Source organism: Sus scrofa, chromosome 6 (assembly GCF_054392235.1).
Source record: "Sus scrofa isolate SSC_HxYL_T2T_F1_AM1 chromosome 6, Sscrofa_HxYL_maternal_Yorkshire_Landrace_v2.0, whole genome shotgun sequence".
Lineage (NCBI taxonomy): Eukaryota > Metazoa > Chordata > Mammalia > Artiodactyla > Suidae > Sus > Sus scrofa.
Window position 1 is genome coordinate 75,279,639 of NC_139388.1, and position 17,491 is coordinate 75,297,129.

The following is a 17,491-nucleotide window of genomic DNA, read 5'->3' on the forward strand; positions in this document are numbered from 1 at the left end:
TGCCGTGAGCTGCGGTGTAGGCTCAGATCTGGTGTTTCTGTGGCTCTGGTATAGACCGACAGCTATAGCTCTGATTCGATCCCTAGCCTGGCAGCCTCCGTATGCTGTGGGTGTGGCCCTGAAAAGCCAAAAAAAAAAAAAAGGCTCACATCCTTTCAGTACCATTATTAGCTGAGTCATCACAGGCAAGTCCTTTAACCTCCCCTGCCTCAGTTTCCATGTCAGCAGTAATTTCATACATTTGTTAGGAGAATTGAATGAAGAAGGCACTAAATAAATGTTAACACTTTGTATTTACCAAATATGAAGCTCTCGGGAAGATAATGAATTTTGATATATAATCCATCACACCATGGTCTGCTCTGTTGCCCACTGATTCACTCAGCAAGATTCTGTAGAAGGCCCAGCCTGTGCCTGATACTGTCCTGGGCCCCAGGGACACGGTGATCTGCAAACACAGCCAGTTTCTGCCTGTGCAGAGTTTATCGTCTGCGGAGGGACGAAGACATCAGTTGGCTATCACCCGGTCCCTGGAGAGTCACTGGTAGATGATTGATAGATGGTGTGGGTGTATACTAGGGAGGTTTGACTGTGTCAGGCTGTCAGGGAAGGGATGCTTCCTCAGGGAAGTGGCCTAGCTGAAATGTGAGGGATGAGTTAACTTGTCAGTGGGAAGGGAAGAAATAGCTGGTGCAGAGGCCCCTTGGCAGAGGAAGCAAAGGGCAGTGTGTCTGCTGTGTGTCGAGCTGGGGAATGTGGTGCCACACAGACCTGATCTGTGGTCAGGGGAGGCCTGACCAAGGCCACACCAAGAAGTTTTTTCTTAGCAGAGTTGTGTTGTTTACTGGGATGGGTGGTGCATGAGATCAGGTTATTTTGAAGTGGTAGTCTGTTTGCAGTATGGAAAATGAGTTAGAGCCAACATGGATGTGTGTGAACTGATTAGAAGGCTCTTGCAAATAGTCTTTAGTAAACTATAATGGGGAGTACCCTGTCGTGGCTTAGCAGAAACGAATCTGACTAGTATCCACGAGGACGCTGGTTCGATCCCTGGCCTTGCTCAGTGGGTCACAGACGCAGCTTGGATCTGGCGTTGCTGTGGCTGTGGCATAGGCTGGCGGCTACAGCTGATTCGACCCCTACCCTGGGAACCTCCATATACTGCGGGGGTCTAAAAAGACAAAAAATAAAAATAAAAAAATAAACTATAATGGAAAAGAATATGAAAAATAATATATATACGTATAACTGAGTCACTTTTTTTGCTTTTTTTTTTTTTTTCAGGGCTGTATATGTGGCATTTGGAAGCTGCAGCTGCTAGCCTACACCATAGCCATTCCACGTCTGTGACCTATACCACAGCTCATGGCAACGCTGGCTCCTTAATCCATTGAGTGAGGCCAGGGATTGAATCTGAAACCTTATGGATACTAACTAGTCGAGGTCATTACTGTTGAGCCACAAAGGGAACTCCATACAATGCTTTTTCACTTATTTAAAGAGCCGCAGGTGCGGCATATGGAAGTTCCCAGGCTAGGGGTCGAATCAGAGCTGCAGCCACCTGTCTGCGCCACAGCCACAACAATGCCAGATCCGAGCCACGTCTGCGAACTACACCACAGCTCAGGGCAACACCAGATCTTTTAACCCACTGAATGAGGCCAGGGATCGAACTTGTGTCTTCATGGGTACTACTTGGTTCATAACTGCTGAGCCATGATGGGAACTCCCTAGTTTGGTGGAAGGTTGTGCCATTCACCCAGACAGGGAGCAGTGGAAGGGGACATGTGTGGCAGAGGGAGAGGATTCTGAATCTGCTATGGGATTTGTTAAGTCCAAGAGGAGGCAGGCAGTTGGATGTAGACCTCGGAGGGGTCTGGGCTAGAGATCTAAATGCTTGAGCCCTGAGTTCCCTGGTGGTTCATCACGTTAAGGACCCAGCATTGTCAGAGTTCCCTTGGTGGCGCAGTGGTTACTAATCCAACTAGGAACCATGAGGTTGCAGGTTTGATCCCTGGCCTTGCTCAGTGGGTTTAGGATCCGGTGTTGCCGTGAGCTGTGGTGTAGGTCACAGATGTGACTCAGGTCCCACGTTGCTGTGGCTGTGGTGTAGCTCCAATTGGACCCCTAGCCTGGGAACCTCCATATGCCGCGGGTGAGACCCTAAAAAAACAAAACAAAAAAAAACCTCAAAAGGACCCAGCATTGTCACTTCTGTGGCTCTGATGCCTGGAGCTTTGGGAGGGAGTGACAGTGGAGGAGGGGGGAAGGAGAGCGTGCTCAGGTTCCCTGGGACTTTCTGGTTAGTTTCCACAGGTTCTAGTTAGTTTCATGGCTTACTTCTTGTCCTGGGATGAGAAGGGGCCCCCAAGATAGGACTTGTGGATGAGGAAATGGGGTCCTCCTTCCAGCAGAGTCCTTGCCAACTGTGCCATGTGCCAGCTGCATGGTAGCAACTGGGCATGAGGAAATCTTGGGGGGACCCTCTGTGGACTAGACTCTTTCTTCTCCCACTTCTGTCCTTTTTTCCTAGGAGGCTTGGCGCGTGCCATCTGAACTAGCAGGGAGGAGTTTGGAGGCTGGAGGCTGGCTCCGGAGGCCCACAGATTAGCTGCATTTGTCTGGATATTATCTGTAGATAATTGGAAATTGGCTTGAACATCAGTAACAGTAAACTAATCACAACTCTCTCAAGCTGCTTGTTTTATTCTTTTGGAGATTTGTAAATTTCCTCCGCGTCTGTCTGTCTCTGTCTCTCTTTCTCCTTTTCTCTGACTTTTGGCCAGGTCAGCCACGGGTTGAAGGTGAATGTTTAAATGTGAGGGTGAGGCGAGAGAGCGAAAGAAGGAAACAGACCAGGGCCAGGCAAGCGGGCCTCAGGCTGCCTGCGCGCTGGTTGGTCTCTTTATCTGTCAGCTTGTCACTAGCTTATTCACAGAAAGGATTTAAGCCTGGCTTTCTTTACTACCAGGGATTGGTGTCCTCAGTGACAGGCGAGCCATGGGAACCAGTGTCCTGGCTCCAAACTGATGCCCAGATGAAAAAGCTAAGTAGGGCCCCTGTTGCTGGGTCTGGTTCTCCATCTCTGCTTTTCCCAGTCAGCGTGATGGGGAGATGGCAGAAGGGAGGTTTTGTTTTCATTTAGAGCCTTTCCTTTTGCTATTTCCCTGGATTTTGTACTGGTCCCCAGCCCCTGCTGCTCAGCTGCTGACCTCGGGCGCTCCTAAGCCAAATGCAGCCTTCTCAAGGTCCTGTGACCAGTGAACCCAGAAACAGTCTCTTCATGTTCACTGCTAAATTCAGACTCTTTGGGTTACCCCTTACAGGCAGCTCCCTACAGAACCCCTGCAGTATGAAAAACTGGTGAGAAATAGGAGAAATAGTTTTGGGTGTGTTGCTTAGAATGGAACAGCTTTGGTTTTTTGGTGTCCATTGGGTGGCACTGTGATCTTACTTTTGTTTCTGATTTTCTTTGCAGCCAAACTCTACTCCAGGAAGTGAAAATGTGGTACCTCGAGAGCCACTGGTAAGTACCCACGATATATGGTATCATTTTCTAATAATGGAAATACTGTGTAAGTTTAAAGAAACCTTACGATCCTATAGTTTTGCAGCGGTAGTGCCCCTTTAAAAGTAGGTGCTGGGTGGAGACCAAGCCCATCTGTGACCTCTGACTTCTGACTCCTTTTCGCAGGGAATAGTGAGATTTCCCCTTAGTAAAACCTGGTCTTTTCTGGAACTAAAAGCCTCTGTGCTAGGTGGTGATGCCCTGCTTTGTTTGCTTTTTATCAGTGGTAATTAGTGGGGTGCCTGAAACCTTTGGAGGCTGAGCTGGAGTGGGGTTGCTGGGCCTGACCAAGTTGCTGCTTGATTGTCTGAAATAGCCATGCTGCTCCACGGGGTGAGGCCACTTCAGGCGGCCTTTGGAGAACAGATAAAGGAGAGACTTCCGTATTTAGGTTTGTGGTCCTCATTACCAACATCACCTGCTTATGCTATTGATGGGGAAGAGGCCTGCTAGGTACTGGAGCTGGTTTTCCTCGCAAAGTGCTTTTGCTCTGATGGTCTGAGCCAGAGCGCCTGCCTGCCCTGTTTTCATTCTATTTTGCATTTCAGGGCCTGCTGCACATCCTCTTGGCTGGGTATTAAGCCTGATCCTGTGGCTAACGAACCTGACTAGAGTCTATGAGGATGCGGATTCGATCCCTGGCCTCGCTCCGGGGGTTAAGGAGCCGTTGTTGCCATGAGCTGTGATGTAGGTCACAGACGTGGCTCGGATCTGGCATGGCTGTGGCGGTGGCCGGCAGATGCAGCTCCAATTCCTAGCCTGGGAACTTCCATATGCTGCAGGTGCAGCCCTAAAAAGTGGGGGTGGTGGGGGAGGAGACTTGTACTGTACAAACCAGCTACATCTTATGGAGGGGCCAACTTTAGGTTCAACTTCTCAGAGCTAGTTTTTTCTTTGAATGGTGATCAAAAACTTAGGGATGTACGGCCAGGCCTTTGTTTGAGGGCAGCACCTGTAGTTTTCACCTGTTTTCCTTCCTGCTCCTCTGGCAGCTGTGGGAAGAGGCGACCTGAGGCCCTCCACTGGCAGGAACAAGTCCGCATTCTAGTCTGTACTGAGGCTTTCCAAGGCAGAAGGGGAGCTGGGTTTGATGAGCTGGAGGAGGGCCAGGCTGACTCGAGCCCTGCCAGGACTATTTGAGGGGAGCACGGTTGTCCAGTCTGTCACCTGCTGTCACCAAATACGACTCACCCCCCGCCCCCCAGCTTTGTTTCTCTCCTTGGGTTTTGCCTGGGTTCTTCCTCCAGGTCTCGGCGGTGTGAAAGCCAGAGGAGGCTTCGCTTTGGCAGCCCCGTGGATAGAGAGCTTGTGTTCTTGGGGCTGCCTCCAAGCCCCTCAGGCCAACACTGTGGTCAGCTTTGGACTAAAGTTCGGAATGGACACTCTCGTCATCTCCACTCCCTTTCTTCCTCGGTCTCTCTTAAAATTTTTATCTGCTCCTTTAACTCTTGTTCATCGAAAGAGTGGCCGGACCATGTTCTGGGCACGACTGAATAAATCTTGGGGGTTCTTTCTAGCAGTGAGCCCTGAGCAGCTGGCAGCCTCACTCATTTCTGGGTGTTTGGAGGCCTGCAGCCCCTTTGCTCTGCTAATGTTTCTGTAAATGGCCCTTTTCCTGCTGTACTTTGCATCTGCTTGTTGGTTGGTTGTATTTTTTATTTCTTTCTTTTCTGGGAGGCCCTGAGCAGTCTTCAAACCCTAGTAGCCTGTGATGGTCCAGAGTTCAGACTCATTCTCTCCAGGCCAACTCTACAATTACCTTATATTTAATTAATATTTTTTCCCCTCTTTACGTACTTGCTGCATAATTGCTCAGAGGAAAGAAAACACATAGCAGCAATTTATATATATATAAAAAAAACAATAATTAAAAAAAACCCCCCGAAATAAACTCCCATCTCATTTGGGCTGATCCTATGAGTTGGGTAATTAGGGCCCTATTAAAAGGTAGACCCTTCCTCCTTCCCCTCTTTTTTTTTATTAATTTTTTTATATTAAACTCCCACAGTCTCTCAGTCATGCCCTTATTGCTTTTGGCCAACCATTTGCAGCAGCCTGATTAAATGAGGGCACCAGCCGAGTTGTATGGTCTTATGTGAGCTACTTCTGCCTCTTGGGAGTGGCTGTGGGAGGGTGCCAGGCAGAGGAGTCCCACGAGGGCTAGCGACAGCTTCTGCAGCAGGTTGGGGGCAGGGGACTTGCTGCTGTGAGCCCTAGCGACAGCTTTTGCAGCAGGTTGGGGGCAGGGGACTTGCTGCTATGAGCCGGCAGCAGGCTGGAGAGCATCATGGGGTGCTGGAGAAGCCCTACGGCACTCAGCCCTCCCCAGGGGAGGTTTCTCAGGCCATGTGTGTTAGCTCTCTCCTGGGTGCTCAGGAGGAACAGACAATTGAAGAATAAAGCTAAGGAGTTCCCTTGTGGCTCAAGAGGTTAAGGATCTGGCACTGGCACTGCAGCGGCTTGAGTTGCTGCTGTGGTGTAGGTTCAGTCCCGGGCCTGGGATCTTCCACATGCTGCAGGTGCAGCCAAAAAAAAAAAAAAAATATTAATAATAATAATAAAGCTAAGCTGTCTGCCCAAGTAATTTATATATCTTATTTGGGGAAGAAAATGCATTTGTTACACATGAAACAATTAGCAAATGGCACCAGGCTGTATATAATTTTAGCAAACAGTACAAAATTGTATATAATTTGGTACAGAATTGCCTGGCTGGGAGTCTAAGAGAGCCCTCATTATTCAGAGAAGGAAGAGAGGGGAGACTTAGGGGTGGTTTTTGTGAAACTTGAAGCCAGGTCCAGGGGGAATGGGACATTCTAATGTTGAGGGAAACGTCATGGTCAGTTAATTTTGTTTTTTTTTTTTAACCAAGTGGAGTGCGTATTTTCTACAAAATTCTCTTAATGGAAGATACCCTGTTCTTTACACTAAAAAGGCTAAACATGGGATGCTGAAGGCAAATAGTCTTGTTCTTTGTCTTCAGAACTAGATGATCACTTTGGGATAATTTTTCCCTTTATTAAAAAAGTGAGGTTTACAACAAAAGAGGCTCTGTTGAGTAGTCTCTATCGTGCAAGTGACATTGTTAGGTGGATGTATTCGGGTGTGTGCCTTATTGCTTTGCTCTGTCTGCTAGAAAAGGAGGGCCTGGTTTTTGTTTGTTTTTTTGTTTTTTTGCTTTAAGAGCCCCACCCTCGGCATATGGAAGTTCCCAGGCTAGGGGTCGAATCGGAGCTATAGCTGCCAGCCTGCACCACAGCCACAGCAACTCAGGATCCAGGCTGCATTTGTGACCTACACCACAGCTCATAGCAACGCCGGATCTCTGACCCACTGAGCCAGGCCAGGGATCGAATCCGCATCCTCATGGATACTAGTCAGATTTGTTCCCGCTGCACCACGACGGGAACTCCTCGGGCCTGATTTTTATATCTGTCCTCTCTGGACCATAAAAGCTGGCTAATGATTTTGAGTTGATAAGTATAGTCATAGAGTCTCTAATTGATGCATTTGTGTTGCTAGCCATCCTGTCTTGATTCCAGCCAAATAGTGACACTGCACGTTACCTTCTCTTGCCCCTTCAATCCTCTTCACCTCCCAATAAAACCAACCCAGCAACTCTGGCCATAGTAGTGTAATGTCATGATGTCCTCAGGCTAGAGATTGGTGAATAGACTTTTTCTTTTCTTTCTTTCTTTCATTTTTTAACCAAACAAACAATAATCACTTTAGTAAAACAATCATAGTGGAAAATTTCCCCTGAAACACACACACACACACACACACCCCTGAGGCCCTACACTCCCTAACCCCCAACTTTTCCTCCAAAAACAACATCAGCAGAATGTGCAGGTCCTTAGTGTCTGATTTGTAGTGACATCTTGGAAAAGAAAAGGGAAAGATAAATTAAAAATGTTGGAAGTGGAGTTCCCGTTGTGGCTCAGCAGAAATAAATCTGACTAGCATCTGTGAGGACGCAGGTTCGATCCCTGGCCTCACTCAGTGGGTTAAAGATCCAGCGTTGCCTTGAGCCGTGGTGTAGGTCGCAGACATGGCTCAGATCTGGCGTGGTTATGGTGTAGGCCGGTGGCTACAGCTCAGATTTGACCCCTAGCCTGGGAACCTCCATGTGCCGAGGGTGTGGCCCTAAAAAGACCAAAAAAAAAAAAGAAAAAAAAAGGTGGAAGTAACATTTGTACTGCAGCAGCAGTGCAGCAGGAGTCAACTCCAGTGGCAGTGGCACCACCCTGACTGGTCTTGATAAATTGTGTACACTCTCAGTTGCAATTCTCTGATTATTGATGACAAAACTCCTTGCTAGAGATAAAATGGCCGATTGCTTTTTCTTTAAAACTTTGTTCACTGAGCTCTGCCTCCCATGGCAGGGAATTTTGACACAGCTCCCCAGTAAGACTGCTTCTCCCAGCCCTGTTCAAAACCGCCTGTGGATTTTCTGCAGACCTGAGTTTTCTCATCACCTGTGTGGGGCCATGTCCACCCATCACAGAGGTTAGTGCCTGCACTGACGTGGCAGGACCAAGTCTTGCCTCTCGATAGGTCCTTAAGATGGGTGGACAATTGTCTGTGTGCAGGAGTTCTGATTCTTCAAGATGGGGTGGACACTTCTCTGCGTGCAGGAGTTCTGATCTTGCGGGTTAAGTAACCTTCTGAGAGTTTAGGGTCTTTGAAGCAACGACATATACGGTTTTGTTTACGTGTCTGCTCCCTCATTTCAGCCCACAGCGGTCCTCAGTATTCGGCAATGAAGTTTCTCACCTACTTCCTACAACACTGAGGGATTTGGGCCAGACTAGAATTTCGGCTTTTTGCTCTTTGACCCCAGCTTCTTTCTAATGGATGAATCTTGCACCATCTCTTCCTCTAACCTGTGGGCATCTGTTCTTGTTTTTTCGCTTTTTGTTTCTATCCTTTTCCCTTCATTCCTCTATCCAAATAATCCCAAATGACAATAACATACCTTTATAAAGGATGATGGTCATAGTACTTTATCCCTTCCCGGGGATTAATATTTTTAGTATGCCAAATTCTTTTTTTTTTTTAATAATTGGAAATTTGTTTCTTTTCACCATCTTCACCCATTCCCCCTCCCCTCCCCTGAGTTTCTTTTTCTTTTTTTTTTTTTTTTTTTTTTTTTTAAATTTTAAGAGGCCACATCCCTGAGGTTTCTCCTTGAGGCTAAGACAGGACCTTGCCCAGGGTTCTACATCATGTGTTTGCCCTCAGCCCTTCTGGGGCAGCTCATCCACTTACACCTACGACACCTAAGGTTTCCATTCTGTTTTTGTTTTTGTTTTTGTTTTTTTTTTTTGGCTTTTTTAGGGCCACACCCGTACCATATGGAGGTTCACAGGCTAGGGGTGATATTGGAGCAACAGCTGCTGCCTACACCACAGCCACAGCAATGCCAGATCCGAGCCGCTTCTGCAGCCTACACCACAGCTCATGGCAACGCTGGCTCCTTAACCCACTGAGTGAGGCCAGGGATTGAACCCGCAACCTCATGGTTTCTGGTCAGATTCGTTTCTGCTGTGCCACCGTGGGAACTCCTCCTTTCTGCTTTTCAAGTCATTTAACCAGAGGTTGGTAATCAAAAGGCCATTACTATCTTGATGAATTCAGGGACCTAGTCTGTGAGCTGCTCTGTAAGAAGAGCTGTGGCTGGTTGCTTGTCTGCGAAAGACCTCTTGCAGGTACTTCTGGCACAGCCTCCCCTGAATTTGTATTTTTTGTGGTTCAGGTACTTGGGTGTACTTGTTGGCAGGCTCACTGTGGGTTGGCAGTTCTCATGCTTTTTCCCACCAAAACCTTTCTGGAGGATGACATTCATATGCTCAATGCATGTCTTTGTGTTTACTCATGCACATATGTTTATGTACGTGCGTATATAGAACAGGTAACCCACAGGCATTTATTTTATAAAATTCAAAGTACTTTTTGGGAAAATAAAATTGGCTTTTTGTTTTGTTTTGGCTGCCTAGCAGCATATGGAGTTCCTGGGGCCAGGCATCAGATCTGAGCTGCAGTTGTGACCTACACTGCAGCTGTGGCAACACTGGATCCTTAATTCACTGTGCCGGGCTGGGAATTCAACTTGTGTCCCAAGACTCCGCCAATCTTATTGTACCGCAGCAGGAACTCCAAAGTTGGTTTTCATATTGAATTCATGGGAGTGTCCATTGTGGTGCAGTGGAAACAAATCTGAGCAGGAACCATGAGGTTGCGGGTTGGATCCCTGGCTTCGCTCAGTGGGTTAAGGATCTGGTATTGCTGTGAGCTGTGGTGTAGGTCGAAGACACGGCTCGGATCTGGTGTTGCTGTGGCTCTGGTGTAGGCCGGTGGCTACCACTCTGATTGGACCCCTAGCCTGGGAACCTCCATATCCCGTGGGTGTGGTCCTAAAAAAGACAAAAAAAATATTGAATTTATGAAAGTGTTTTATAGGCATAGGGGTAATAAAACTATTACTCCTTAAAGATTTCAGGAAAATAAAATAAATACAGCAAATCTAAAGTATTGAGCATTGCTATTTAGAGAGTCTGCAGGGTTAATTTCTGTGGGCACAGCTGAGTTAGGTTTGCCGAAGGGAGCTGTAATTTCCACCTGTGTTGCCCACTCAGAGTCAGTCTGGAGGCAGGTGACTGGGGATGACACAGGGATAATCCTAAATCTATTTATTTATTGTAAAAAGTGAACCTTCTGCAGATTTTGGTACTTACGCTGTTATCAGCAACACATGACAGGAGGCACCCCTCACAGCTGCTACTGAGAAACCGGGACCCATCAGGTGTAAACACCCAGAGGTGGGTCTCAGCGTGCACCTCTGACGGATGTTGTCGTGTGCCCCAACTCTGGGCTCCTCAGATAGCAGAAAACGTGGGCTTCCCTCTGAGCAGCCGAGGAAGAGGCTGCTCTTCTAACACTGACACCCCTTGTTGGGAGGGTGCCTGAGATGCCCGCCTGCCCTGCCGCTCCGGGAAGGAAGCGGGTGAGAACTAAATGCTGAAATGGATGAACTTGAGAAACGTCTCGTTCCGTCTCTGGGTGGCTTTGCTATAATCTGTAGGCTACTTACCGATTTTGAAATTGCTGCCTCTTCCTCCTCTGTCCTTCCTATTACAGACTGAGAAGGTTTATTGAGTAGACGAGGCGGTGCCCTTTAAGTTCTTTTCCTCTTTCAGGTAAATGAAGAGGTGGTTTTTTCAGTTTTAAGGTATCCTTTTACAAATAATTATTAGACGAATCGAAACTCTTAGGGGTAATAATTAGGGAAATGGAATTTGAAATCGTTATTCAGCTTTGTTTATACTTGGGGTTCCTGGCTTTCATGATAATACTCTATATATGCTGTGGTTCCTGTAATCAGAGGCCCTGACTGTTGGATAACTGAACCGTGTCCTCATTCTGGAGACATGGGAACTGAGGGGCTGAGCGCTCAGCTACCTTTTTTCAGGGCCACAGTGATGGAGGGAATTCAGTTTTTAATCTTGTCCGCAGCCTCATTCTCTGAGAGGAAGCGGTTTTGTCCCCCCCACCCCTTCTCTCAGGAGACGGGATGCACAGAGCTCTCATTTGGGCAGAGTGAAAATATTTTTCTTTTGTTAAAAATCCGTCATTATCAGAGTTGCCTCATAGCGCAGTGGGTAAAGGATCCGGTGTCGTCACTCCTGTGGCTCTGGTTACAGCTGTGGCTCTGGTTTGATCCCTGGCCCATGAACTTCCACATGCCACAGGCGAGGCCGAAAAAATAAATCAGTCATTATCCTATTTGAAAGAATTTCCACTCCAAAGCTGCTTTTCAGGTGTGCCCTAAAAGACGGCTCATCCATGTGGCAAACCCACGGTCCCCAGTTTGCAAACCACCAAGTGTCGTGCGTAGGACATTTCCCAGGATAACTTCAGTTTAAAGTATTTTAGCCCATTGTCAAGCCACGCAGACCAGTTTGGGTTTGAAAAATACGGTCTTGTAGTTGATCCCACTTCTGGCCGTGAGAAGCCGAGGGAAGATGAAGTGGTGCTTTGGGGAAGGACGCACTTGCCGCCCTCCCGCCTCCCCTCCCAGCGGCGCTCCTTTCTTTTATGGTTTGTAGTTATAGCCAAGATTTATGCCTGTTGCTCCACAAATCTTCTCGCTGCCATTGTGAGTTCGTCTGCACGGTCTGGAGATGGGCCGACACGGAGGGATTCTCTCGGTGGGTCTTCACAGGACTGCTGCCTGACACCCGGTCAGAGAGCAGCGCACTCCTGCCCCCGTGGATGTGGAGGGGGTGTCTGGATAATTGTCCCCGTTGGGAAGAAGATGTGCCACCACCTTTGTGACCTCTTGCCTTTGGGGACCCTGGCAGCCCCGCTCTCCTGCTTGTGCTCATAGGGTCTTTGGGGCGTCACCTTGGGCTGGCATCAGGAGGCCTTTCTCGGTGTGTCTGCCACCATCCACTTGGGCCACAGGAGGGGCATCTCTAGGGGCAGGGCTGCCTTTTCCAGCTTGAAGGGAGGAGCTGCTAACAGAATCGGGCATGCAGGTTGATCATATGTATAAATGGTTTAGTTTTTCCAGTTTGCTGAAAATGGGTTTTAATGGAGAAGGGGAAAAGTAAACAACATTTATCAAACGTCTTTTTTTTCCCTTTCCTCATCCTTTCCGTTTGCTGTATCGTTTTGTCTTGTGTGTACCTTTGACTCATTGCAATCCTCTTGTGAAATGAAGTGGTGGCACCAGTAAACACATATTTTAAAAAGAGTGTCAAGAGCTTGCACGAGGCATCTCCCTGCAGCAGCTGGCCCGCTGTCGTGGCACAGGGGGAAGCTCCTTGCCAGGCCCGGGTGCTCCGAATGGCAGCTCCTGGCCCGTCACATCCACGCCCACAGCCCTTCTGCAGACCAAGAGAGAATCAGCTTGTCTTGGACGTGTGTGCCAATTGATCTGTTAGTGCATTAGGTAGTTTCCTTAAATACGCTGTAATCAGATGAAATAGAATGTGAACAGAGGGCACACATAGAGTGTGTTTTGTAACCGTAAATGTGAAAAGAGGTTCTGTGGAAACTGAATGCTTTGGTAAGTGCGACCTGCTCAAAAGATTGCTGTCTTTTTAGGTGTGAGTGGGGAAGACCATAAAAATCCAGAACTAGACTAGACTTCGGTTTGCTTTGCAAATGTCTTAAGATCTTGCTTCGCTTTAGAAGTTGTGAAGGGTGTGTTGTGGGTGAAGTTGATGCAAGAAAGATGGCTGGGAGCATCAGCCTGTAGGCCTACACTCAAAGAAAAGGTCTCGGCTCCACATCAAAAGATTAGCAAGTGACTGTACGTTTGTTTATAGGTTTTTCGTTCGTATAAAATGTTTAAGGCATGTAGATAGACCATTTCTAATGATCCCCTGCTTTAACTGATTTTTTGGTTAACTGACTAATTACTAGCTCTGATCACATAGGCCAGGAGGACTTCTGCTGTATGATATGCTGGCCTCTGTGCTGGTCTCTTTGCTATCTTGTTTCATCCTAACCAACCCCCGAGAATCACACCTCCTCCATCTCCAGTGAGGGAACAAGCTCAGGGCAGTTGGGTTCCCACAGCTCATCAGTAGCAGGCCTGGGATTGAAACCCCAGGTCCACGCTGCTGAGCCCTTCTCTCTGTTAGGCCTGAGCAGGGGGGAGAGCCGGTGGGCGTAGTGGGCCCACCTCGCAGGGCACAGGCGTGTGGGTGAGAGGCTTGGCTTGTTCAGGCGCTGCCTGGTGAGCCTTGCTTCCGCTGAAGCTGCTGCCTTCACTCGCTGTCTGTGGTTGGAGTCTTTTGTATGCATCTTAGCTGTTGAAAAGGCACCTATTAATTTATCACAGGTGATGTGGGCCTCCTCGTGCTTGGAGGAGGCGTCTGCACCCATGTACCTCACTAATGACAGGTTACGGGATCGAGGCGACATAATAGGATCTTTTCATCTCTTGTCTGTAGAGCAAGGTGCAATGTCCCTGGTAGTGTCTAGGGGGCAGTAGCTGCTTGTGCGTCCACCTGCTGCCAGAGGGAAGGTTCCACAACTGGGCCATTTGCTTTTTTTCTCCACTGAAGTAAAGATATTACGGCATTCAGGCTCTTCCTCCCTGCTTTCTCTGCTTCTCTCAGGTGAATCCTTTTTCCATCTCCCCCTCAACATCCACAAAGCCTTCCCTGTCAGAGTAAAGGCAGCAAAGGCCACTTGCTTTGAAGAAAAGAGAATAGCAGTGTCTTTAAGAGAGTAAAGTGTTTTGTACGTCTTGCCTGTTGCCGTTGGTAAGCCACTCTAATACCGTCTGGATGTTTTGAAACTTTCCCTCGGACACAGGTCTTTATTGTGTTGGGAACACCGCTGTCACGTGGTTATCTCTTCTTCCTGTCAGCGTGTCCCTTAACTCCACCCCCACTCCCACCCTGGCCAAAAGCCAGGTTGACAGAGGTTTCTCTTCAGTTCTCAAGGAGGCATGTCATAAGCACACAAAGGAGGAAACTGTGGGTTTGCCAGTCTTTTTATTTTATTTCATTTTTGTTTTTCTAGGGCCGAACCCGCAGCACGTGGACGTTCCCAGGCTAGGGGTTGAATCGGAGCTGCAGCTGCTGGCCTACACCACAGCCACAGCAACGTGGGATCCGAGCCACACCTTGACCTACACTGCAGCTCACAGCGATGCCGGATCCCTAACCCACTGAGTGGGGCCACGGATCAAACCCTCGTCCTCATGGATACTAGTCAGGTTCGTTACCGCCAAGCCACAAGGGCAACTCTGCCAATCTTTTTCAGACTTTGGGGCCCAGGACTGATGTGTGGCCGGATTATGCTTTGTGGACATGAACGACCAGCGCCCCCGTCCCAGAAACCCTGACTCTCAGGTCTTCTTCCTGTCATATGGCTGAAGCAAGCGCCAGCAAGGAGAAGGGTTGGTTGCAGGCAGAACCGAATGGTTGCAGGACAAACCGAGAAGCCAGCCAGCCCTGACAGTTCAGCCGTGTGAGGTTTATTTAGGATTAGCTGGGAGTCCCCAGGCTGACTCTGCTGTGGGAGGAGCTGGTGACCAGTGCTCTCGGGCTCTGCCTTCGTACAGGCTCTCATCCCAGGACCCCGGTGCACTGGCAAGGGTGGGAGCTTCCGTTCCAGCTCTGAGCATGGCTTTCCTTGGAGACAAAGGCACGCCTCTTAACCTCACCTCTCCAGCTTGCTCTCTGTTGTCTCTCTGAAAAATGGCAGTTAATAGAACCGGCTAATGAACAGAAGAAATAACTAGAAATAGTGGCACATCATTTAACAGCGAAGTGGTTTATAACTTCTGTTTATCAAATGATGATTGTTATCATTATTGTTATTTCTATTGGATTTTTGAGGAATTTAGCCAGGCCTCCAGAGCCCCATTTATAAGACACTTTATTTCTTCCTTTGTAATGTCTAGAAATCACTTTATTCCAGTGAAATCTAGACCTGTAGCCCCACCCCCAACCCCTCCCAGCTCCTTTTCTCTCTGCTTCTTTTCTGTTCAGCTCCCATGACCTCAGTGGGCTCCATCAGGTGGGGTATCCCCTGCTGACCAGTCTGGCGGAGCTCGTACCGGCTGTAGGAACGCTGCAGTGTTTGTTTTTGCAGTTCCTGGATTTGGTTTAATGTACAATTGATTTTTTTAATGTATTTAATCATTTTTTTCTTACCTCATAAGGATTAACCTGCACAAACCTCATTTTATCCTAAGTGTGGCTTTGGGAGGAAGGGAGAAGAAAATTGAGTTTCTCTAGCTTATTTTATTCTTTCACTTTTTATTTTCTGAATGGCTTTTCCTGCCGAAGCAGCTCTGTAAAATACAATGTATTTTAGTGGCCATTACTTACTCACTACTAACTGGTCTCTCCTGCTTCCCTTTGTCTGTGAACTAAATACAGGGGCCTAGTGATAATTGGTAGCTCCATCACCGACTCACCAATTATAGATCAACAGGGAAAGCAGCCCAGTGATGGTTTGTGGTTGGCACCGGCTGCCCTCCTCACACACTCGTGTTATCATTCTGCATCTGCCCCCGCATTGGGCTTGACTCGATCAGTCCTTCTCTAATTCTGTGCCTCAGTGTCCCTAGTTGCATCACTGGGATCCCCGATTTCCAGATTTCAACCTCATTCCATCCCTAAGTGTGGTTTTCATGACCCTGTTGTCCCTTCTTAGTTCCTGCCTTTTTGTCATGTCTGTAACATATTAACATGGAGAGGTTTTGTTTCTGCTTTTCTTTGTGGTTCCCTGGTGCCTAGAATGGTTAGCGGCAGGCCACAGATGAATTATTCTCTTGAAACGAATGGTTTTCTCTACAGTTTTGTCTGCCGAGTCCAGGTGGGTGCCCAGGGTAGCCCCCCTCTGCTTTTATCTGATCTGTATTCCAGCTTATCCACTTTGCCCTGGTACGGGATGGGGAAAAGTTGCTTCTCCCGTGAGACCGCCAGGCTCTTGTGTAAGACTGGCAAAGGTCTCCTATGATGTATGGCCGTATTTCCAAGCAGAATACATTTTCTCTGTGTTTGTTTCCTGGGTGTTGGGCACCTAGGCCCCTTGCTAACCCCTGTGTGGGGTGGGCACACACCCTCACCTCTCAGCTCCCAGCAGGAAGCAGGCCCTCAACGCATTTGTGGAGTGTGCACGCGTGCGCGCGGTTGCTTACGTAGGTGGTGATGATGAGCCGAGGGGCCGGAGTGCACAGGTGCTGCCTGCTGGGGACGTAGGTTGCAGCCTTCCCGCTGGCTCGCACATACGCAGATGTTTAGTGTGCCGTTGCCACGTAGGCAACATAAAGCGGGCATTTTATGAAAGGGAACATCAGAGGAAACATTACAGCTGAGACCTTGATAGCCTTTCCATTATTATGGTTTAAATCTTGACCATCTTTATTCGCAGTGACACTGGGACCGGCAAGGACAGCACGCATCCCCACCTCCCCGTTCTCTCTCTCTGCATCCTGTTCTGTAGCTGTGCTGGGCATCGTGAAGGGTGCAGGCGGCAGAGCTGCTTTGTAGTTTGTCTAGAAACAGCCCCTTTTGACTCAGAAGTTGGAAACCAGATGACTCACCGTTGTATTTGTTTTATTGCAACTGTCATTTCATAAAATGCCCTGAAACCTTTAAACTCTAAATGCCAAAGTGAGGTTTTCGTCTTTCTTTTTCATTGCATTGCCTCTTCGGTTATCTCTGATTTTCCCCTTTCATGTCTCTCTTTTCTCCTTCCCTTTCATCCTTGTTGTCTCTTTCATTCTTTCTCTTTCTGTCTCTCTCTTCTGTGCCTCCGCCCCTCCTTTGATGGCTGTCGTGGTATCTGTTGTTAAAGTAGCCTCTGCTAACATCACGATGGGTTGGTTCTCTCAAGGTTTACTGCTGTCCGATCAAGAGTCTACACCTTCCAGTTTTTGTGTGTGGTTTAGAAATGGAAACATCCACAAACATCAGAGTTTATAAAGTACCAGGGGCTTCAGCTCTAGAAGCTAAGTGCCATGTCCAGTGGTAACAGTGACTCACTTTTTTGTGAGACTGCATTTTGCAAAATTGTGGGTCTTGCCCACATATCCATTCCTCCCTTGGATGGTTAGCTACCACGATCACAGTGTGACAAAGGGCTAGGATTTCCTAGGATGGCCCCCGCAGGACCTGCCAGTGCTGGTGACCCTGATGATCAGAGTGTTGATTGTGGGAGAGGGCCTTGATGTTCATTCGTTCTCTCTTTCTCTCTCTCTCTCTTTCTTTCTTTCTGTCTTTCTCTCTCTCTCTCTCTCTCTTTCTTTCTTTCTCTTTCTCTCTTTCTCTCTTTTTGGTCTTTTTGTCTTTTGAGGGCCACACCCACAGTATGTAGAGGTTCCCAGACTAGGGGTTGAATTGGAGCTGCAGCTGCCGCCCTATACGGGATCCAAGCCGTGTCTGTGGC

The 17,491-nt window shown here is 48.1% G+C and overlaps 1 protein-coding gene across 6 annotated transcripts in view; it reads left to right on the forward strand.

Annotated features, from left to right (window-relative positions):
* Positions 1 to 17,491, forward strand: part of PEX14 (peroxisomal biogenesis factor 14) — a 134,394-nt gene that overhangs the window by 14,526 nt on the left and 102,377 nt on the right. For all 6 annotated transcript variants that reach the window (XM_003127561.4, XM_084962771.1, XM_084962770.1 and 3 more), the window contains exon 2: positions 3,479 to 3,526. In XM_003127561.4, coding sequence (XP_003127609.1) covers positions 3,479 to 3,526 — 48 coding nt within the window. The remainder of the gene's footprint in view (positions 1 to 3,478; positions 3,527 to 17,491) is intronic.